A 23,003-nucleotide genomic window follows, 5' to 3' on the forward strand; every position below is an offset into this window, starting at 1 on the left:
TAGCCGGGCACAGTAGCATGTAGCTATAGTCCCAGCTACTCTGGAGGCTGAGGAGTGAGGATCGCTTGAGTCCAAGAGTTTGCACTTGCAGTGTGCAACGATTGTACCACTGCATTCCAGCATAAGAACAGAGTGAGACCCTGGCTCAAAACAAACAAAATTCTCACCTCTTGAGAAGGAAAACATCTCCAGTTATCCCAGGAGTTGTTCTGTTTACTCAGCTTCTATGACATATTTATATCTGTTACAGTATTTGCTGGATAATGTTAATGTACCTGTTTTTATTATATGTCACTCTCTTCTTCCCTGACCAGCATATAACCTGCATGTATGTGCATGTGTATTTTCCCCTCGGTTTCCCATGATTATCTGTGAGGACAGAGACTGTGTCTATTTTTTATTCCAAAAGACAGTGTTTTGAGTAATTGTTCAATGCATGGATGAATGTTTATAGTGATGATTGTGAGTATAAGTTAAAGTCAAATTATAATCCATATTAAAATTCAAAAAGACATGTATATATTACAGATTTGATACTCTCAGTGATAATTCCTTAGCTAAAAATGTGACTGGTTTCTAAGAGATTTGAATAATAAGATGTAAATTGTTTACTGTAATAGCTCAGCCTACAATTACTATGTGATATCATAGGCAATTAACTGATTTTAACACCTTTTAGAGATTCAAATTAGACTCTCAGTGAATTTGCAAATATTCTTTTCTCCTTTTAAGATATGATTGTAGCCTTTTTAATACGTTTTTATTGAGGTAAAATATGTGTGAAATTTACTGTCTTTACCATTTTTATGTGTACATTTCAGTGGTAATAAATACATTCATATTGTTTCCCCTTCATTCCTTCCTCCCCACTACCCTCCTCAGCCTCTGGTAATCACCATTCTACTCTTATCTTCATGAGATCTTTTTTTTTTTTTTTTGAGACGGAGTCTCTCTCTGTCGCCCAGGCTTGAGTGCAGTGGCATGATCTCGGTTTACTGCACCCTCCTCTGCACCCCCCACCCACCGAGTTAAAGCAATTCTTGTTTCTCAGCCTCTAGAGTGGCTGGGACTACAAGCATGTACCACCACGTCTGGCTAATTTTTTGTATTTTTAGTAGAGACGGGGTTTTGTTGTGTTGGTCAGACTGGTCTCGAACTCCTGGCCTCAGATGACCCGCCCTCCTCAGCTTCCCAGAGTGCTGGGATTACAGGCGTGAGCCACCACACCCAGCCTGGGATCTACTTTTTTTAGCTCGCACACGTGAGTGAGTACATGCAATATTTATCTGTCTCTGCTTGGCTTATTTCACTTAACGTAATGGCCTCCTGATGAACCCATGTTACTGCAGGCAGCCTCTTTTATGGCTGAATAATATTCTGTTGTGTATATGTACTATACTTTCTTTATCCATTCTTCTGTTGATGGTTACTTAAATTGATTCCATATTTTGGCTATTGTGAATAGTGCTGCCATAGACATAGGAGTTCAGATAACCCTTCAGTGTACTGATTTCCTTTCTTTTGTATATATACCCAATAGTGGAATTGCTGGATTATGTGATAGTTCTATTTTTAATTTTTTTAAGGAACTTCTATACTGTTCTCCATAGTGGCTATATTAATTTATATTCCCACCAACAGTGTTCAGAGATTCCTCTTTGTTCACATCCTTGCTAGCATCTATTATTGCCTATCTTTTTTGATATAAGCCATTTTAACTAGGGCAAGATATTTCATTGTAGTTTTCTCTGATTAGTGATGATCATTTTTTCATATGCCTGTTTGTCATTTGCATGTCTTCTTTTGAGAAATGTCTATTCAGATCTTTGGTGCATTTTACAATAGAATTTTTTTTTTGCTATTGATTTGTTGAAGCTTCTTATATATTCTAATTATTAATTCCTGTCAGATGGATGCTTTGCAAATATTTCTTCCATTCTGTGGTTTGTTCATTTTGTTGTTTCCTGTGCAGTTTTTTGGCTTGCTGTAATCCCATTTGTCTATTTTTGTTGCTTTAATTGCCTGTGGTTTTGAGGTCGTACACAAAAAAATCTTTGCCCAAACCAGTATCCTTGATATTTATATTGGGAATTAGCATTCTCCAGTGTTTTCTTCTGGTAGTTTCATAGTTTCAGGTCTTAGATTTAAGTCTTTGATCCATTGTAGTTTAATTTGTGTGTATGGTGAGAGATAGAGGTCTAGTTTCATTTTTCTGCATATAGTTATACAGTTTCCCAGCATCAATTATTGAAGAAACTGTCTTTTCCCCCATTTTATCTTCTTGGCACCTTTTTCTAGGATGACTTGGCTGTAAATGCATGGATTTATGTGTGGGTTCTCAATTCCTTTCCATTGGTCTGTGTGCCTATGTACCATGCTGTTTTGATTACTATGGCTTTGTAGTACATTTTGAAGTCTAGTAGTATGATGCCTTCATCTTTGTTCTTTTTGCTTAGCATCACTGTGATTATTTGGAGTCTTTTGTTGTGGTTCTGTATACATTTTAGGATTTTAAAAATATTTCTGTTAAGAATGTCAGTGTTTTGATAGGGATGACATTGAATCTGTACATTGCTTTGGGTAGTATTGTCGTTTTAATTATCCTAATCCATGAGCATGGAGTATCTTTCCATTTTTTGGTGTCCTCTTTAATTTCTTACATGAGAGTTTTATAGTTTTTCTTGTATAGATCTTTCACGTTTTTAGATTGATTCTTAGGTATTTTATATGTATATACCTAAGAATTATATATATATATACTTATTTATTTTTATTTTTTTTGTGTGTGATGAAGTCTTGCTCTGTCACCCAGGCTGGAGTGCAGTGGCATGATCTCGGCTCACTGCAAGCTCTATCTCCTGGGTCCATGCCATTCTCCTGCCTCAGCCTCCTGAGTAGTTGGGACTACAGTCGCCTGCCACCACACCTGGCTAATTTTTGTATTTTTAGTAGAGACAGGGTTTCACCATGTTAGGATGGTCTCGATCTCCTGACCTCATGATGCACCTGCCTCGGCCTCCCAAAGTGCTAGGATTACAGGCGTGAGCCACTGCACCTGGCCAGTATTTTATATTTTTTGTAACTACTATAAATGGGAATGCTTTCTTGATTTTTCAGATTGTTTGCTGTTGGCATATGTAAATCCTCCTGATTTTCACATGCTGATTTTATATCCTTCAACTTTACTCGTTTATCAGTTCTAACAGTTTTTTGGTGGAGTCCTTAGATTTTTCTAGGTATAAGATCATGTTGTCTGAACAAGACTAATTTTGACTTCTTATTTTCCAATTTGGATGCTTTTTATTTCTTTCTCTTTCCTAATTGTTTTTGATTGATTATAACTTTGAGACCTCACAAACAAGAGGATATAGTTTTAAGTATTACGAAGCCATGTGCATTTAGGTTATATGACTATCAAAGATTAGAGCAATGGAAAGAGCTGTTGTTTTAGATATATAGTTAAGTGAAATTTAATGCTACCTAAAGAATACTGGAGGGCACAGTACCAAAAACACAAAAGATGTTTTACTTTTCCTTTGAGGAGAGGAGAAAGTAAAATGAGTTCAATACAAATGAAGTTTAGAAACAGATGGGAGAAAATTTGAGGGATATTGTTTATGTTTTCTCCTTGAGATAGGCAGCGAGATCTTATTCTAGGATGCAGTTTTATTTCTGAGATTCTAAAGTGTATGAGTATAGCCACAGTTGTCATTATTAACTATAGAGAGTTGAGGTGGAGACACTTTTTGACATGACAGTATATTTTCTTTTTTATTACATATCTGTATCACTCACATTTTCCTAAAATGGTTTTAAAATTTAACTTTTCCAGGCTATCATCTGTAATTGAATTTTGCCAATGCACAGCTTTTCATTTTTGTACCTTCTTTTAAAACTGTTACGCCATTGACATTACGTGCTCAATAGTTGCATGTGAATTTTCTGTTATCTTGTCGTTGTAACAATACTGAAGCAAGAAATGTAAGATTATGTTTTGTTCTTTCAGTCTTCTCTTCCTCCTCACAATCCTCTTTACTTTTTGCAAATCTCCACCTGGTATGGTTATTTGAACATAGGAAATTACTATCATAGCATGTGATTTTATACATCTGGAGAAAGATCCTGGAAGCAACCTTTTGCTTGTTAATGAAGGAAGCTAGAACCTTAAAGGTTTTCTGGGGAAAGATATGAGTAAGGAAGCAGAATTATGGTACCTGAGAATAGGCGCTTAGTAAATCTAGGTGAAAGCAGTTTCATAAAAATTGGCATTATGAGATGAAGAGTTGATGACAGAATGGCATATTTAAAATGTAAAGGGAAAATTCGCTTCTAATGTAGATCAATGATAGTTTCATTACAATGGTGGTGTTTGTTCTTACATTTTTTAACTAAAAAGCTGGAGAAATGTTGCAACTGAGTTTTATTTTACTTATTACTAATTTTTGTTAAAATTCCAGAGAAGATAGAAATAGTCTGTGTTTTTCGTGCCGTAATTTGAAGTGCCTGTGGATTTTAAATGATACTTATTTTCAAAGTATTAACATATTAATGTAATATACTGATATTGTGATTATAACTATATTTTGCGCTCATTTTTTCATACCCTACAAAATCCTTAATACAGAATTTCTTATCTGGGTAACTGGTAACATCTCAATGTATTAAATAATAGGTATTGTACAAAAATAGCAACTTAAGAGCATAAATATTTGTTTGAATTAGTTTCAAAAGGTACCTTTGTAAAAGGAGAGAGAAAAGATAAAAGTGCAACATAGTTTATTTCATTACAAAACTGGTTTGTACATCTTTCAAGTTCCTGTAGTTTCAGAGAAGTGTTGATGTTAAGTTGGAAGTTAAGAATAGTATATTATTGCTTTTATTTAAAAGAAATGTCAACTACTAATTTGTGATTCATACAAAACTTTATTTTGAATTGTATTGTATTTAATTTGAACATGTGGGGAGTAATACAAGATGTACTGTTAGCATTTTGAATATTAATTTTCAGAGTTACAGTTATCTTAAAGTCTTACAAATATATGAGCAGTTTTGAAAAAGAATTTTTGTAATTATGGTAGTAATTACTATGCATCTGTCAAAATTTATTAGCTGACTTGTACTATATGAAAATTTATTATGTGAAAAAATGGAAACTCATTATTTGTATTCTGGCTTGTGGGTTTACATTTATTGCAATTGCTTCTTAAAAATAGAAATGAAAAGACCAATGAGAAGGCAAAATAAGATAATAACTGATAATTTATTTTATCTAGAAATCTGACTTTTAAAATTTTTTAGAAAATTACTATTTTTATTTTGTCAACATGTGAAAGCCCATAAATAATTACATATTCCGTAAGAATGTTTTAGACTGTTTGAAAGCTTCTGTGCAATTGATATTTTTGTAGTTAATTTTTCATTACTCCATTATGAACAGAACCATGAATAGACTGACCCAGCTGGAAAGACTGGATTTGGGAAGTAACGAATTCACAGAAGTGGTAAGTTCTCATCAATCTCACTTTCCCTAAGTTCTTATATTTGATGAAGAACAAAATATAAAAATTAATGTATTTCTCTTACAAATTGGATAAAGGTTTACCTTTTTTTTTTTAGTTATAAGGTATGAAAGTTCTTAGCCAGAACTTTCCAGACAGATAGAAAAATTAACCAGACAGATGACCTTCTGACCACAAGTGAGCATAAAATGTAAAATCAATGAGAGGTCCATGGAAGAGATACCTACACAATTTTTAGCATAGGAAGCAGAAAATTTGAGTGATTATAAGTGGGAAACATCAGTCTGGAATGCAGCAGGTAAAAGTAGTTCTGAATCAGAGAGAGCTCCATGGGATATTGCTTGTGAATTTATTCAGTAATAAGATACTTCTCTGTAATGTTACTTAATAGCTAAGGGGAAAATCATTGAGTGAAACAACTGTTATTTTTGAAGTGGTAATGAGAACCTTTTTGTTTGTGCTTTGTATGCCAAGTGCACTATGAAGCTGACTCTAAAAGGAAAGGAGTAGTGTTTGAGTAGCTTTTGTCTTTAGTGAGTTTTCCAAAAGAACTCAGAAAATAAGCTAGATTTTTTTTTTTTTGAAGAGGAACTCATCCAGCTGAGTATCATTATTAAACTTTTAAATTAGTTTACAAGTTTGTTGTTTAAAATTGTGGTAGCTCACAAATGATGGTTTTAAGCATAGGAATTTCTCAAAACTGCTTGCTATAGTATTGCCCTGTGGGTATTATATTAATATTATAAATTTCAGCTGAGGTTTGAGGAGGACCATGGTAGTTTGGAGTACCTCATTCTCTAAAATACATGCTGTGCTTCCCAAATTATTTATCTGTTACGTCCTTTCTCAATATTTGTTCTGTATGAATTAATCTGTTTCCATATTAACTATTTCAAAAATCTCATTTGTTCATTTTAAGAATCCAACAAGCTTTCAAAATCATCATTAGTTTTTGTACCATTTTGGTCTTCCAACATTATACACTTTTTAAAACTTACAGTAGAATTATAACAGTAATGCACAAAAGGAAATTTCTTTTAATCCAAGTTACATCTGGGATTCTAACCTGTATTTATATGTTAACAGTAAATCTGATTGACGTGCCTTTATGTATGACTGTTAACTATGGTCATTAGATATGATAGTACTCTGTGCCATCACGTGATCATTGATTGCACATGGCTTTGTGAGGTGATAGAAATAACTTTGAAGAGGGCAGCCTTGAAGGGACAATGCCCAGGAGCAAATTTTACCTGGATATGAAGGTCTGCCACAACACTTGGATTAATTTTGATGTCCTCAACACCATATTATAAAGAACTTTCCACCATGTAATTAGAAGTTTTTACTAGAGGTTTAAATTACAGTATATTTGTATCATGTAGTTATGACTTTGTCTATTTATCTTTCCCTGATTATGGACATTTAAGATGCATGTTGTCTTTTATCTCCCTCTTAATGAATGTCACCAGGGAACATTTGTAATTTTTCTGTTTTCTAAAAGGCTGTATCTTCTTACTGATAATGCATGAGTGCCTGTTTTTATTGTATACTTCTAAGCAGTGAGTCCTATTTTTTATTTCTTTACAAATTATATAAAAACGTGACCCTGTCGTGTAATCCAAAGCTTAAATGTGTTTTTTGTAATCTACTGCTATGGCATGTCTCTTTGATTTCTCCATTAATAATTTTACTATAATAATTTTACTGTAGTAACTAGCTATAATGCAGTAGAAAGGCTCACATCCTGGCTCTTCTTTTTTATTTTTCCTTCTCCCTGCTCCTTTTATTTAATGATTTGAAACTAAAGGTTATTAGAAATTCCCAGGGTTTCTTTTGCCAGATAAAGACATTCATATAAATTAATTGAATTACTGCTATCCCCTACCCTAATCCCAACAGCCTGAAGTACTTGAGCAACTAAGTGGATTGAAAGAGTTTTGGATGGATGCTAATAGACTGACTTTTATTCCAGGGGTATGTATATGAAATTTTAAATGGCATCACTTATTTCTGGCTCTCCTTTGCAGTTTTGTGAATTGTACCTTTTGTAATTACTTTTAATTAATAAAAAGAAATTGAATTATTCTTTATTAAACAGAAGCAAATTACATTTTTTCATGAGCACATTCTTGATTATAATCTAAGAATTCTCATAATGAACATTTGTAAGTCTCCTTTTAATACTGTTGAGTGTGTCCTTTCCAATGGTATCACTTGAACTTATGTCCCAATTTGCTTTGCCCAAGGAATTGGTAAACTAGGATATTTTTCATGAACTTTCTGATTTTTTCTTTTTTTTTGAGACGGAGTCTCGCTCTGTCACCCAGGCTGGAGTGCAGTGGTGTGATCTCGGCTCACTGCAAGCTCCGCCTCCTGGGTTCATGCCATTCTCCTGCCTCAGCCTCCTGAGTAGCTGGGACTACAGGTGACCGCCACCATGCCTAGCTAATTTTTTTGTATTTTTTAGTGGAGACGGGGTTTCACCATGTTACCAGGATGGTCTCGATCTCCTGACCTCGCTATCTGCCCACCTCGGCCTCCCAAAGTGCTGGGATTACAGGCGTGAGCCACCGCGCCCAGCTGAACTTTCTGTTTGAACAACTGACAAATTGTTTACTCCCATGAAAAAAAAAAACACAAGAATCCCCATATATGCTATCTCCTTAGGAGGTAATGGACACCTGAATTCCCAAAGAATATGTCCTTTGTCACTTTTGCTATGCTACAATTAGTAGAACATCTTAGCTATATTACTGAATACATTTCTAATGGCATTTAAAAAACTACCTGGGAGTCTTCTTTCTTGTATTATCATTTAATTTTGAATTAAAACTTGGTATCAAGTTTATTCCCTAAACTTTTTACAAATTACTAATGTTAATAGAGTCATTAGATTTTCTTTTTTTACTTATAGTTTATTGGTAGTTTGAAACAGCTCACATATTTGGATGTTTCTAAAAATAATATTGAAATGGTTGAAGAGGGAATTTCAGCATGTGAAAACCTTCAAGACCTCCTATTATCAAGCAATTCACTTCAGCAGCTTCCTGAGACTATTGGTTTGTATTGCTTTCAAATTCATGTAATTTTTATTAAAATAAATTCAAGGCTTCCACATAATCTCAAATTTCACTTATTATAAGGTAGTTATACTGCATTACCACAGGAACAGATTTTATTTGAATTTTTCCTGGTATGATCAGTTGTATAGTTTGCTCCTTTGTTGACATTACTGTTTTTTATTTACTCTAAGGAAATCTCATTTTTATTTCTAATATATTTAAATTCTTTAAAATAAGTTAATTTATCCAAATTTGGCTTAACTGTTAGCTTTTATTGTCATAGCTTTTATTTTGTAACTTTTTTCAGTCCTGTTTCATTATAGACACTCAGACAAGAAAACAGATCAGTTGAACAGATCATGAGAGATCTATAGTTGAGTCTGTATAGTTGCTTGTTCAATGATATGTCAATGGAATTGAATTATTTTGATGAAAGGACCCAAAACTTCAATCTTGACACCTTTTTGATGTTTTAATATAAAAACCAAAAATATTTTTATATATTTCTCAGTTAAATCACATAGTGGTTTTAGGTAAAACTACATTTTTGTAAGTTTGTTATGATTCTACTCTTAGTCAACACTTCTTAAACTTAAAAAATATTTTACTGTTTTAGTATTTAGTATATATGGAATAGTTTTTTATATACCTGTTATGAACTACCTTCATACTACCATTTCTTTAGTCTATTAATTTAACAAGTTTGTATTGTCTGTCTTTTCTGTGCCATGACATTGTTTTTAGAAGCAGAGCTACAACAGTGAACAAGGAAGACAAAAAAGTTCCTACTATCAGTATATTTTAGTGGGAATTAATAAACAAATGTACACTATGTTAAATAGTGATGTGGATGAAGATTGAAAGGACAGGATGAGGGAATAGAACGTTGGGACTGGGAGTGGTATCTCTTTTAGATACGTTTGTTAGGAAAGTTGTTTCTAATTCTTGTCAGATGTAGTATGTCTCACATTGACTGTTGGTGGACTTGCTTGTATTTTAAGCTGAAAAATTGTATGTTGTTTCTTCCCTCATTAGGTTTGTTGAAGAATATAACAACTCTTAAAATAGATGAAAACCAGTTAATGTATCTGCCAGACTCTATAGGAGGGTAAGTTTTTTGTGAATGTATACACCCTCGAAGATTTTACTTTCAGTTCAGCATGTCATACATATTTTCAAATATTTGCATAAATGACCTAAAGATTTTGTAAACATTTAAGTAATTAGTATACAGGTTGAGTGTGTTTATGATAGTCAAACCTACTCATTATTGGTGAAGTTTAGCTTTGTGAAATGGTTTCACTAGGTTTTCAAAGTCAAGTTCAAATGTTTATATGTTCTGAAATTTTGGATTATGTATAGGAAATCTTTAACAAATAATATGAATCTTTTTTTAAATTAAAGGTTAATATCAGTAGAAGAATTGGATTGTAGTTTCAATGAAGTTGAAGCTTTGCCTTCATCTGTTGGGCAGCTTACTAACTTAAGAACTTTTGCTGCTGATCATAATTACTTACAGCAGTTGCCCCCAGAGGTAATGTATTTTAGATTTGTTTAGATTTTTGTCTTTTCATTTTTTCTGATTATCTTCATTATAGCTATTTAGTGCGGCTTCATTTATTTTCTTTCTAAAATAGTTCTCAAGTTATTTATTTTCTGAATAATAATTAGCTGTGTTAATTTAGAAGAGGTTCTTAAATGTTTTCTTATGTACATAAAAATTAATAATTATAAAGAAAGTCTAATCATTATTCCTTTTATAAATGTGGAGTATTTTTCATAACTTTCAAAAATGATGTTTTTTATATGTTGAACAACCTGTAGGCCAAATTTTTTGATACTCAGTTTATATTTCTCTTTCAGATTGGAAGCTGGAAAAATATAACTGTGCTGTTTCTCCATTCCAATAAACTTGAGACACTTCCAGAGGAAATGGGTGATATGCAAAAATTAAAAGTCATTAATTTAAGTGATAATAGGTTCGTAATACTATATTCATCAGTTGGTTTATAGGAGATGTTGGTTAGATGAAATTAAGTTTCATATGATATATAATAGAATAGCTAGTGCTTGTTCCTCTTTAAATATACATAGTAAGTTCTCAGTGTTATTGATAGGCTCTTGGAAAGTGTGACTTTCAGTGAAACAACATATAATGAAATCACTTCTTTCGTTCATCAATGTTATAAGAAAATGACTTTATTTGAGGACCTGCCATACACAGTTTTGCTTAGTTTTGGTTTCCAAGAACCTGTCAATAACTTAAATGAGGACTTAACTGTATATATATTTTTTTCTTTAAATACGAAGAGTGGTCTAATTTTATCAGATGTTAATTTATCATATGGTGGTTGTTACTGTTCATTTTGGGTTGACTTAGCTATATAATCTTTATTGTCTTCTTACAGTTACGTTTTATTTCTGAAGTCACATCTTCACCTGAATATTGCTATTTAACAAAACAATTTTGGAATGTATCTAGTCTGTTGCTAATATTTCCTAGACAGAGATCTGGTTTCAACAAAGCCAAAGTGCAGAGCAAATTGATCACTAGGGTTGTAAATTGGAACAGTGTTTAAGTTAAAAACAGAATGTCCATACATTTTCCTGAGGTAAACATACTAATGATGATTAAACAGCATTTGTAGAGTGTTTTCACTTTTTGCTTTCATAGTGTCTTGTGAAGTCTTCAAAACAGCTTTATGAAATAGTATAATAGTATTCCCATTTTACGTAAGAGGGTTTTAAGACTCAGATTTAAGGTGACTCATGTAGCTTGTAAGGTAGAGCTTTAATTTAAACTCAATTTTCTGACTAATTACGATATTCTAACTTCTGTTTTATGTAAAAGAACCACTGCTTTCTTAAGTCACTGTTTCAGCCTTTAATTCCTATGGCCCACAGCAGGTTGCTGAAAGAAAGGCACAGAAGACTAGTTAGGCATAAGATAGCAAGGCTGAAGTAGATAATTCTCTCTTAAATAGGATATTTTCATTTAGTATTCTAATGAGTATTTATAGTTGACCGTCTGTATTTGTGGGTTCTGCAAGTGTGGATTCAAACAACTTCAGATCAAAAATATTTGGAAAAAAATTGTGTTAGTACTGAATGTGTGCCAACTTTCCCATTGTTATTCCCTAAACAATACAGTATACCAACTATTTACATAGCATTTATATTCTAATAGGTATTATAAGTACTCTAGAAATGATTTAAAATATATGCGGGGGATATGCGTAGGTTATATGCAAATACTATACAATTTTATATAAGGGATTTGAGCATCCGCAGATTTTGGTATCTGAGGGAGATCCTGGAACCAGTCTTCCACAGATACTGAGGAATGACGGTACTTTGTTTTTAATCATTATCATCTTAGGATAGTCTTCTTGATTATATAACTGCTGGCTCACATATAGAGAGCAGTGCAGTTTTTATAGTAAACTATCACTAAGAGTGCTTCCTATAACAGTTTGTTCTCCCTAAGTGCAAATAAACCAAAGAAATTTTACGAGACATTCCTTAATGTGTTCTTTTCTCTAAGGCAGGGACAATTAATTTTTTAGCAGATTTTTAAGGTTATTCTATTATCCATTTTCTTGCCAGGTGAATTGATTCAACTGAAGAATTATATTTTTGAAACTAATTCTTATAAAACTAGATATTTTGTCTTATGTCCTATACGAAGAATTATATTGGACTTTTCTCAATATTTTTTCTATTTTCATGTGCAACTATATAGCATTTTTCAGAAAACCTTTAGATTGAGCCCTCATTCATTTTAAATCTTCTCATTTTAAAGTTTAATTTTTGTTTGTGTTTTTTCCTACAGATTAAAGAATTTGCCCTTTAGCTTTACAAAGCTACAGCAATTGACGGCTATGTGGCTCTCAGATAATCAGGTGGGCATTCTGATTTTATAAGTTAATGGAGTTCCTATTTGTGTTATATAATTTTGCACTCTGATTTACATAGGGTCATTTAAGAGCAGCTATACAGTGGTACACATGTAAACATATCTTTTATATAAGAAAAATCTCAAAATATTTAGAAGCAGATACTTTTTATAAAATAGGTGTAGATTTATAAGTAATGAATTCTGTTGGACTTGCCTAATTTCTCCTAAATCTGTTAAAATATTGAGCGATTAGGAAATCAGACTCAAACTCCGACTTTAATAGCATTATCTCATACACTTGTCCTATTTTATAGTGAGAACACTTAAAGTCTACTCGGCAATTTCAAGACTATAGCAGTGTTAACTGTAGTCACCATGTTGTACAGTAGAGCTCTTGAACTTATTCCTCCTAACTTAAATTTTGTACGCTTTGACCAGTATATCCCAATCCATGCTCCAGCCCACCCCGCCAGCCCCGGAACCCACCGTTTTACTCTTAGTTTCTGTGAGTTTATCTTTTTTAGATTCCTCATGTAAGTTTATCTTCTTGTTCCTGCTTATTTCACTTAACATAATGTCCTCTAGGTTCATCCATGTTGTTGCAAGTGACAGGATTTCCTTCTTTTCTTAAGGCTGTATAGTATTCCATTGTGATTGTATGTGTATTTGTGTACACACACTACATTTTCTTTGTTCATTCATCCATTCATGGGTGCTTAGGCTGATTTGCTATTGTGAATTCTGCTGCAGTGAACATGGGAGTGCAGACATCTCTTCAACATACTGATTTTATTTCTTTTGGATATATGTCCAGTAGTGAGATTGCCATATTATATGATAGTTCCATTTTAAATATTTTGAGGAACCTCCATAATATATTCCCACCAACAGTGTGTAAGAATTCCTTGTAAGTTTTTTTAACAAAATAGAATATACAATTTACTGATCTTTTGAATTAAAAAATTAATGCTCATTATTTGATGTTGAGCAATATTTTATAATAATTTATTTAAAACTCTATTTTCCCAGTGTTGGATACACTGGTCTCATATGATACTCATGAACTCTGCAGCCAAATTTTCTCGGGAAACTATATTATATTCTAATTCTGGATTATATTAACAGCCCTGAGGTGTTAATACAGTAAAGAAACCCACAAGGATTCTTCATACTTTTTAACTGGGTACCCTTTTCTGTTCTGTTCTGTCCTGTCCTGTCCTGTCCTTTTCTTTTCTTTTTTTTGAGACAGAGTCTCGCTCTGCCGCCAGGCTGGAGTGCAGTGGCGTGTCCTCAGCTCACTGCAATCTCCACCTCCCGGGTTCAAGCAATTCTCCTGCCTCAGCCTCCCGAGTAGCTGGGACTACAGGCATGTGCCACCACTCCCAGCTAAGTTTTGTATTTTTAGTAGAGACAGGGCCAGGATGGTCTCGATCTCTTGACCTCATGATCCGCCTGCCTCGGCCTCCCAAAAGTGCTGGGATTACAGGCGTGAGCCACCACACCCTGCCTTGGGGACCTGTTTCTTACCTAGCCCTTACTAATATCCCAAAACCCTTAAATTTGTGTTAATCCATGGTTATGAATAAGACAGTATTATTTACCTGCTTTGCAAATTTAGAGAGGAAATATTAAAATGATACATTGCCTTTATTAGAGTTGGTTTTTTTTTTTTTTTTGAGGCAGAGTCTTGCTCTGTCATCTAGGCTGCAGGCTGGAGTGCAGTTGCATGATCTCGGCTCACTGCAACCTCTGTCCCCCGGGGCTCAAGCAATTCTCCTGCCTCAGCTTCCCGAGTAGCTGGGATTACAGGCGTGTGCCACCACGCCCGGCTAATTTTTGTATTTTTTTAGTAGAGACGGGGTTTCACCATGTTTGCCAGGCTGGTCTGGAACTCCTGACCTCAGGTAATCCGCCTGCCTCGGCCTCCCAAAGTGCTGGGATTACAGGTGTGAGCCACCATGCCCAGCCTTACTGGAGCTTTTTAACATAGGCAATTACTGTATCTATTATATGTGGAACTGATTTCTCTTAATTGAATAGTATATGTTTAAACTTGATTTGAAATTTTGCGACTAGATTCAGAAAACATTTGCTGGACCCCATCTTATGCCATTTACTAACTTCACAATGAATGAAACATACCTGCTGGTCTTGAGGAACTCTTAAGACTAATTCTATCAGTACAGTAGCACTTTTTTTTTTTTTTTTTTTTTTTTTTTTTTGAGGCAGGGTCTTACTCTCTCATCTAGGCTGGAATACAGTGGTATAATTAAGACTCACGGGAATCTTCACCTCCTGGGCTCAAGCAATTCTCCCACCTCAGCCTCCCAAGTAGCTGGGAGCACAGGTACATGTCACCATGCCCAGCTAAATTTTTTTTTTTTTTTAACGTTTTTAGTAGTGACAAGATCTCATGATATTGCCCAGGCTGGTCTTGAACTCCTGGACTCAAGCCATCCCCCTGCTTCAGCCTCCCACAGTGCTGGGACTACAGGTGTTAACCACCATGCCTGGCCTGCAGTAGCACTTCTGTGGATAAATTAATGCCAGCAAATTATACCAGATGGTTCATTTTAATGAAATTAACCAAGTATCTGCTACGGTTTCTTCACATTTTTAGTGTTCTCTCATTCTATTCACACTCTCCACTTGGTTTAAAACAAAAATTGTATGGTAGGAGTCTTTGTTCTTCAAAGTTTGACAGAATATTGAGTAAAACAAATCAGATATACCTAGAAAATTTCCCTTACCCTTACCGTATGAAGCAATAATTTTGCTATGAAAGAAGGACATGTAGAGGAGAAGGTATACAGAGGTTTGGTTGTGAATTATAAAAATAAATTGTTCTACTATTTAATGTTTATGAAAATAAATTGCTCAGCTATGTAGAACAGTACATGCAGTAATATAATTTTCATGAGTTGCTGAAGGCATGAGCAGAACAATTAGTTATTAATTTATTCCCTTATCCATTTTGTGATTCTCAAGAACCATTTATTGAACAACTGCTTTGTGCCAGGCAATTTAAGGTGGGAACAATATTTAGAAAGTTACTTTAATACAATGTGGTTAAAAGACTTAATAGGACTAAGCTTTAGGATCCAAGATGGGGAAGATAACCGAGGGATGTAAAGGCAGATTTCTCAGAGGAGGAAATGCCTGCAATGCCTGAATTATCTCTCAAAAGAGGAATGGGGCTGGATATGGTGGTTCACACCTCTGATCCTAGAGCTTTGGGAAGCTGAAGTGGGAGGATCTTTTGAGGCCCGAGTTTGAGACCAACCTGGGCAACATAGCGAGATTCTGTCTCTGCAAATAAATTAAAACATTAGCCAGGTGGGGTAGCACATGCCTGTAGTCCAAGCTACTCAGGAGGCTGAGGCTGGAGGATCCTTTGAGCCCAGGAGTTCAAGGTTACAGTGAGCTATGAGCATGCCACTGTACTCCAGCATGGGCAACAGAGCAAGATTCTATTTCCAAGATAAAGTTTTTTTAAATAAAAAAGAGGAATAGGATTTTTTGTCTATTTTTTACCCCTTAAGATGGGGTTTTCCTGTGTTGCCCAGTCTGGTCTCAAACTTCCAGGCTCAAGTGATCTTCCCACCCCAACCTCCTGAGTATCTGAGATTACAGGCCTGCACCACCATGATCAATTAGGCATAAGATTTAAAGAAAAAAAAGAGAACAGTGTTCTGGTTTGGAAGAATATCATGAGCATAAGCATTTAGGTGCAAAGCAGCATAGTATATTCCATAACCCTACAAGCAGGTCATTGTGACAAGAGTGTAACAGATGGAAAAGGTAGAAAACGAGGCTACAAAGGCAGATAGAGATCAGTTGGTGGAGGATCTTCTATGCCATGCAGAGGAACCTGTATTATATCTCAAGGATGGCAAATAAGATTTTTTAAAATCTTGTACTCTTATCAATTATGAGTAGCTTCCTGAAAAATTGTGTTGCAGATTCTGACTTATGATCAAATTCAAGCTAGTGGAAAATTGCTGTGATTTGGGTGGCTGTGTAGTTTATTGTCCCTAATAGGACACTTTTGGGGGAGTGAAAGGGGCCCCACTGATAATTACATGATAACAACATGTGTAAATTGTGTCTGTCTCGGGCAAAATGGACATTTGATCATTCTAGTCATGATCAATTATTCATATCTGCCATCAGTATAAAAGGAAGAAGTGATTTTTATGCTACATACAGGATAATACAGAAACCAGTGTAACATTGAACAGGCAAATAGTATGATCACACTGATACTTTAGAAAGGCCTTTTTGGCTGCATGGTGGAAGATGGATTCATCAGGGGTTAGTGCCAAGCACGAAGGCGGGGGAGACTGAATTGGAGGACATTGTCATACTCTAGGCAACAGAACATTTTGCCTTGAACTAAAGTAATGAAACAGAACTGGGGGAGAGCAGGTATTTTTGAGGAATAGTTTAAAAGATTGCATCAATAGAGCATGAAGAATGCATGTATGTGAGAAGAGAGTAAAAGCAAAGATGAGGGTCAGAGATTTGGCTTCAGTGACTAGGTGGATAATGCTGCCACAACCAAGAAAACCACAAATGAAAGAAATATGTTTATGGGAAGATGCTAAGTTCTAGTTAAACATGTTGAGTTAGAAGTATCTTTGGTATATCCAAGTTAGCCATGCATAGAACACGCTGGTGACCATGAACCTCCTGACTTCATTTTCTTCTGTATGGTTTCTGTGCTCTTGGTTTCTCTATTTAAAAATTTCTAACCATCAGAAGTTTCTCAAAATTGCTCCTGAAGGCTTCATTTTCTTTTTTCAGTACTGTTACAGGTTTATTCTTTGTGCTTATTTGTAAAAATATATTCACTTTATTTTAAAAGAGTTGTGGCACAAGAAGAAATACACATTTGTTTCAGCCCATGATCTTAATTAACTTTTTCTAGGGAACGGTCTCATAGCTTTTGTTGTTTCTCAAAAGGAATTATATAAAATAACTTTTAAAATGTTAGTGATGGATGAATCCTGACGAACACCAAAATTTAAATGGCGGTAGACTAAGAGGCTTACAGAGAGTAGCCATAGAAGTAGAAGGAGAACTGGATGATGATGGACTCAAGAGTGAAGAAACTGGCCTGAAGGAAGAAGTTGTTAATAGGATAAATGCTGTTGAGAAGTCAGTTCAGATTATATCTGAAAAATATCCATTATATTTGGCAACTAGCTAAAGTAATTACAGAGGTATATGTCAAAACCCAGATTGAAGGAGTTTAAGGAATAAATAGATGATGAAATGGAATCACATAATGTTGATTACTCTTTAAGAAGGTTGGATGAGAAGGAAATGGAATGGAACATAAAGAAATTGATAGCTAGCAGTAGAAAAAGCGCAGGGATCCTTTAATATTGCAGAGCATGTTTACAGGTTGTTGGAAAGAAGCTGTGTGAGTAAGATTAAGAATTATGAGGGTCTGGTGCAGTGGCTCATGCCTGTAATCCCGACACTTTGGGAGGCCGAGGCGGGTGGATCACCTGAGGTCAGGAGTTCAAGACCAGCCTGACCAATATGGTGAAACCCCGTCTCTACTAAAAATACAAAGATTAGCCGGGCGTGGTGGCATGCGCCTGTAGTCCCAGCTACTCGGGAGGCTGAGACAGGAGAATTGATTGAACCCAGGAGGCCGACGTTGCAGTGAGCCGAGATCACTCCAGTGCACTCCACACTCTAGCCTGGGTGACAGAGCGAGACTCTGTCTCAAAAAAAAAAAACAAAAAAAAAACAAACAAGAAAAACAGAATATGAGAAGCAGTTGGATAATGGGTGGAAAATGATGGAAAAGCTATGGCAGGAATTCTTAACCTGTTGGAGAGAGCTTGGGTATGATGTTTGTGAAAGGGAGGAGAGGAAATAGTGTACATTATGATACTCTTAGAATGTAGAATTTTCCGTACTCATAGCTGTTTTTTTTGTTTGTTTTTTTTTTTTGTTTTTTTTTAAGACAGAGTCTCACTCTGTCGTCCAGGCTGGAGTGCAGTGGCTCCATCTTGGCTCACTGCAACCTCCGCCTCCTGGGTCCAGGCAATTTTCCTGCCTCAGCCTCTTGAGTAGTTGGGACTAAAGGTGCCTATCACCACACCCAGCTTTTTGTATTTTTAGTAGAGACGGAGTTTCACCATGTTGGCCAGGCTGTTCTCGAACTCCTGACTTCATGTGACCCACCCACCTCGGCCTCCCAAAATGCTGAGATTAGAGGCATGAGCCACCACGCACAACCTCATAGCTGTTCTTGAATCCTTTCTTTTTTCTTTTTTTAAGGAAGATATTTTCAGAATGCAGTTTAGGAAACATAGAAGGATTTTCAGGTAACATGTAGAGCCTGGTTGAAGTATTATTAGTATCAGTACACAAATATGAGTACAAATTAATAATCACTCCACAAGTTTGTGGTGACACTAATTTGCTCAGCAATGTAATACAGAGAAAGCACACAACTGGAAGGATTTTGGGCTGTAATTTTGCCAAGACAGGTGCAAGAAAAGAATAATGCAGCAAGGAGGTCTTGGTTTGTGGCAAGAAAGTGGTTTAAATAAGATACAGTGTGGTACAAAAGGGGAGTCAAAGACAGAGTAAATAGTGGGAAGAATGTCAAAAGGTCAAGGGAATAGTAGTCTTGCTGAGGGTGATCAGCAAGTACTGTGAGTGCAGTGGAGTGGGAGGGCTGCATGATGTCTGTGTTACCATACTCTGCTGGTTGTCCTTTTGCCTGACTGCTCCTCAGTCTCCTTTTCAGACATATTTGTTCTGCCTGTGCCTTACATGTTTGTGCTCCTCATGGTTACCCTAGGCTCTGCTTTAATTTCTCCATACTTTCTCCCGAAATTGCTATCTGAATCCTCATTATTCTTAACGATATCTTCAGCCCAGTTCTTGTGCCAGAGCTTCACATTCATATAGCTCAATTCCTACTTAACGTTGCCACCTAAATGTCTCAAATTCAACAAGCCCAAAACTGAGTATACCATCTTCTGCCCCAAATATATTTCCCCCACACCCCTCAGCTTTTTTAGCTTGCTAAATAATACTTGATGGAGGCAGAGGCCTGGAAATGCAACCCTTAACTACTGTTTTTCCCCTGTACTTCAGTCCAGTTGATAGACAAGCCCTATTGAATCTTAAACATCCTCAAGTGTTTGTGTATTTTGCTTTATCCCTACTACCACTTCCCTTAAATACTGTTCACCATCATCTTTCACTTAGACCAGCACTGTCCAGTACCATAGCCACTAGTGTCAGGTGACTGGTCCAAATTGAGATTTGGTGTGAGTGTAAGATACACACTGGTATCTGTAGCCTTAGTATGAACAGAGAATATATATGGTCATATTCATAATTTTTTTGAGTATATGTTAAAATGATATTTTGAATATGTAAAGTTAAATGCGTTATCAAAATTTCATCTTTTTTGCCATTTTAAAATATGTGGCTACTAAAAAATTGCAAGTAATCAGACTGGGCATGGTGGCTTACACCTGTAATCCTAGCACTTTGAGAAGTCAAGGCAGGAGGCTTGCTTGAGGCCGGGAGTTTGAGACCTGCCTGGGTGACATAACAAGACCCCATCTCTTAAAAAAAAAAATAGCCAGGCACAGTGGCACGTACCTATAGTACCAGCTACTTGGGAGGCTGAGGCAGGAGGATTGCTTGAGCCCAGAAGTTCTAGGTTACATTAAGCTATGATCATGCCACTGCACTCCAGCCTCCAGCCTGGGTGACAGAACAAGATTCTCTTAAAAAAAAAAAAAAAAAGGAAAAAAATAAAATTATAAATACTCTGTGGTTCTCATTTTTGTCTTACCTTACAGTTCTTTCAAACAGTGCTGACAGACTATTGAGCTAGCTTCCTAATAGGTCTCTGCCTCCGGTGTTGCTACCAATTCCAATCCCTTATTACCCATTCTGAACCACATTGGGATTTGAGTGATTCTTTAATCTGATCCCAGCACTATCCTACTTAAAACCTTTTCATTGTTTCTTTTTTCTTTATATCATATGCCTCAAGAGCCTGCTCATCTTGTGGCTTCATCTCTACCCCATACACAATACACATTCATTCTTATTTCCAAATCAGTTCTGCTTTCTTGGAACATTCTTCCTTCTGTTTCTTACCTGGCTTCTTACCTTCTTATCTTCACCTTAGACTTTCTTTCAGGAATGCTTTGCTAATCATTCAAGATAGTGGTAAGTGAATTTCTCCTCCTATATGTTCTCCTTGCACACTGTACCCTGTCTACCCTGTAATTTCACTTGGAATTACAGTTGCAGTTGACTATTTTGTTACCTGTATTCTTCCTCTCATAAACTCTACAAAGTCATTAAAGATACATGCTTTGCTCACCACTCTGTACACAGGGCCTGTCATAGTGCTTTGCAATATAAAAGGCTCCTCTTAGTAAATATTCATTGAATGAGTGATTTTTATATTTCGGAGAAGAATATTTTAGGAATTACAGCATAGGAATAGAATATGTAAAATGAAATCGGATTAAAGATCTCCGAAGTTAGGTGTTCAGGGAACTGAGAGGCCAGATATACTGTTCTCAATTCCTTTTTCTGTCTCTGTGCCTCATAAACAACAGGTGACTAGTTTTCTTATCACACCTTTGTTGACATGTAATTCATGTACCATACAGTGAACCCCTTTTAAAGGATACAATTCAGTGGTTTTTAGTATAGTCACAGAGTTGTGTAACAATTAAAACAGTTTTAGAAGATTTTCAGGGTGATGAGTTTTTAAAAGCCTCCCATATAATTTTTATATGCTCATCTAAGGGGGCTAATTTTTTTCTTCTCACAAATTGTTCATCTACTAAGAAGCCAAAAGTATGGAAATGTCATCTATGTTTTGTATATGTTGAATTACCCATGACTTTGGAAAAATTTGGTGTAAAGGAGCCAGGAATAGATGAATACCACCAAGAGGCCAGTAGATAATAGGACAGGAGATTGACTATGGAAGGTATGGGTTATATGCCTCAAAGGAACAGGAATTTAAATCTGAGGATGGGAGGAATGATGTCACAGCATTGTAAGTGCTACCCTCACCTCCTGACTTGGGGTGGATGAGGTAGGAGAGAATAAAATACCTGTATTTGAGGCCTGAGAGAAGCACTGTCTTTGGGAAGGGAGTAGAGCTACCGTTTCCATTATCTGAGGGTCAAGGAAATTGTTCAGGAGTTTGAAATGTAGGGCAGTTTTTGTTTGCTGAGGAACAGAAGGGAATGTTTAAATGGGAGTAAGATTGCAGGATGGAATTAACTAGCTGGAAGGTTTTCACAGGAGTTAGGTGCAAAGAATTAAGTAATAGGGTGACATGTGAGGGGAGAATTGGGTAGTTCTCTGTCCGTCTGGAGTCAGCCAAGGCTTTTATTGGTAGGATTTTAGGTGAATAGCAAAAAGAATTAGTTATATTAAAAAATAGATGGATAACATTTGTTGACTAGTTAGGGAAAAGAATCGTAAGAAAAAAGAAGGTCCAAATTTCCTGGGGGGCTCCACCACTGAGTGACTTACTGGTGTCATTACTGTAGACAGGATACATGAGAGGAAGAAAAAGAAGCAGCTGATTGTTTTCATCATTCTCTTTTCAGCTGCTAACTAGAATAAACATTTAGATAACCAGACTAACCGTTCCAAATTTTTTCCAAAAGCATCTTAGTGATGGGGAATACTAGAGAGGGCAAAATAATATACAATGGAAAGGCTTATTTTATAATTATATTAAATATATCACTGTGTTAATAAGTAACGGACTATGGATAAACTTAGTATATGAAATCTTTTAAAACTTGGTATTTCAGTAACTTGATTTACTTGCTTTATACTAAAAACTAAATTTTATTTGTTGGATTTTAATATGGTCTCAAATCAATGCCTAAAGTGTTATTGTGTATAGTTAGATTTGTTTGTAACCTACACATTGATACTTTATAGAAAAAGTGGTGTGTACTTATGCAGAGGAATTGCTGAATATATATTTGCTTTAGGGTTATTGAAAATTAAGCATTTATTTTCCTTCTCTAGTCCAAACCCCTGATACCTCTTCAAAAAGAAACTGATTCAGAGACCCAGAAAATGGTGCTTACCAACTACATGTTCCCTCAACAGCCAAGGACTGAGGATGGTAGGAGTTTCATAATCTATTTTCTTGTTAAAAACAGATACTAATTTAAAAGGTGTGAAGTGAACTTTAAGTCTCAGAGACTTTTACTAGTTTGATGGGACTTTAGAGAATTGACCAAAAAAGTTTGTTTGAAAATAATGGAAAAATAGGGCACGATTTCAGGGGTTGAATTTAGAGGTATAAGTGTAGCATATGCTTCCTTAAATGATTCCTTTAAATTAAGCCGCAGTGTTAAAATTGATAACTTAAAAACATTTAGCTGTGTGCTAGGAATACATGTTAAGTGTTAATGTGATAAGAATTATTAAACCAGGAAATATTTTCTTCACTTGTGAACTTAATATTACACTTGAATC

The 23,003-nt window shown here is 35.5% G+C and overlaps 1 protein-coding gene across 6 annotated transcripts in view; it reads left to right on the forward strand.

Moving 5' to 3' along the window:
• The window catches only part of ERBIN (erbb2 interacting protein), a 149,779-nt gene that overhangs the window by 84,911 nt on the left and 41,865 nt on the right, over positions 1 to 23,003 (forward strand). For all 6 annotated transcript variants that reach the window (XM_058433813.1, XM_058433809.1, XM_058433810.1 and 3 more), the window contains exons 8-15: positions 5,438 to 5,501; positions 7,422 to 7,496; positions 8,437 to 8,581; positions 9,620 to 9,692; positions 9,989 to 10,118; positions 10,448 to 10,563; positions 12,417 to 12,486; positions 22,548 to 22,647. In XM_058433813.1, coding sequence (XP_058289796.1) covers positions 5,438 to 5,501; positions 7,422 to 7,496; positions 8,437 to 8,581; positions 9,620 to 9,692; positions 9,989 to 10,118; positions 10,448 to 10,563; positions 12,417 to 12,486; positions 22,548 to 22,647 — 773 coding nt within the window. The remainder of the gene's footprint in view (positions 1 to 5,437; positions 5,502 to 7,421; positions 7,497 to 8,436; positions 8,582 to 9,619; positions 9,693 to 9,988; positions 10,119 to 10,447; positions 10,564 to 12,416; positions 12,487 to 22,547; positions 22,648 to 23,003) is intronic.

Source organism: Hylobates moloch, unplaced genomic scaffold (assembly GCF_009828535.3).
Source record: "Hylobates moloch isolate HMO894 unplaced genomic scaffold, HMol_V3 SCAFFOLD_23, whole genome shotgun sequence".
Taxonomy (NCBI): Eukaryota; Metazoa; Chordata; class Mammalia; order Primates; family Hylobatidae; genus Hylobates; species Hylobates moloch.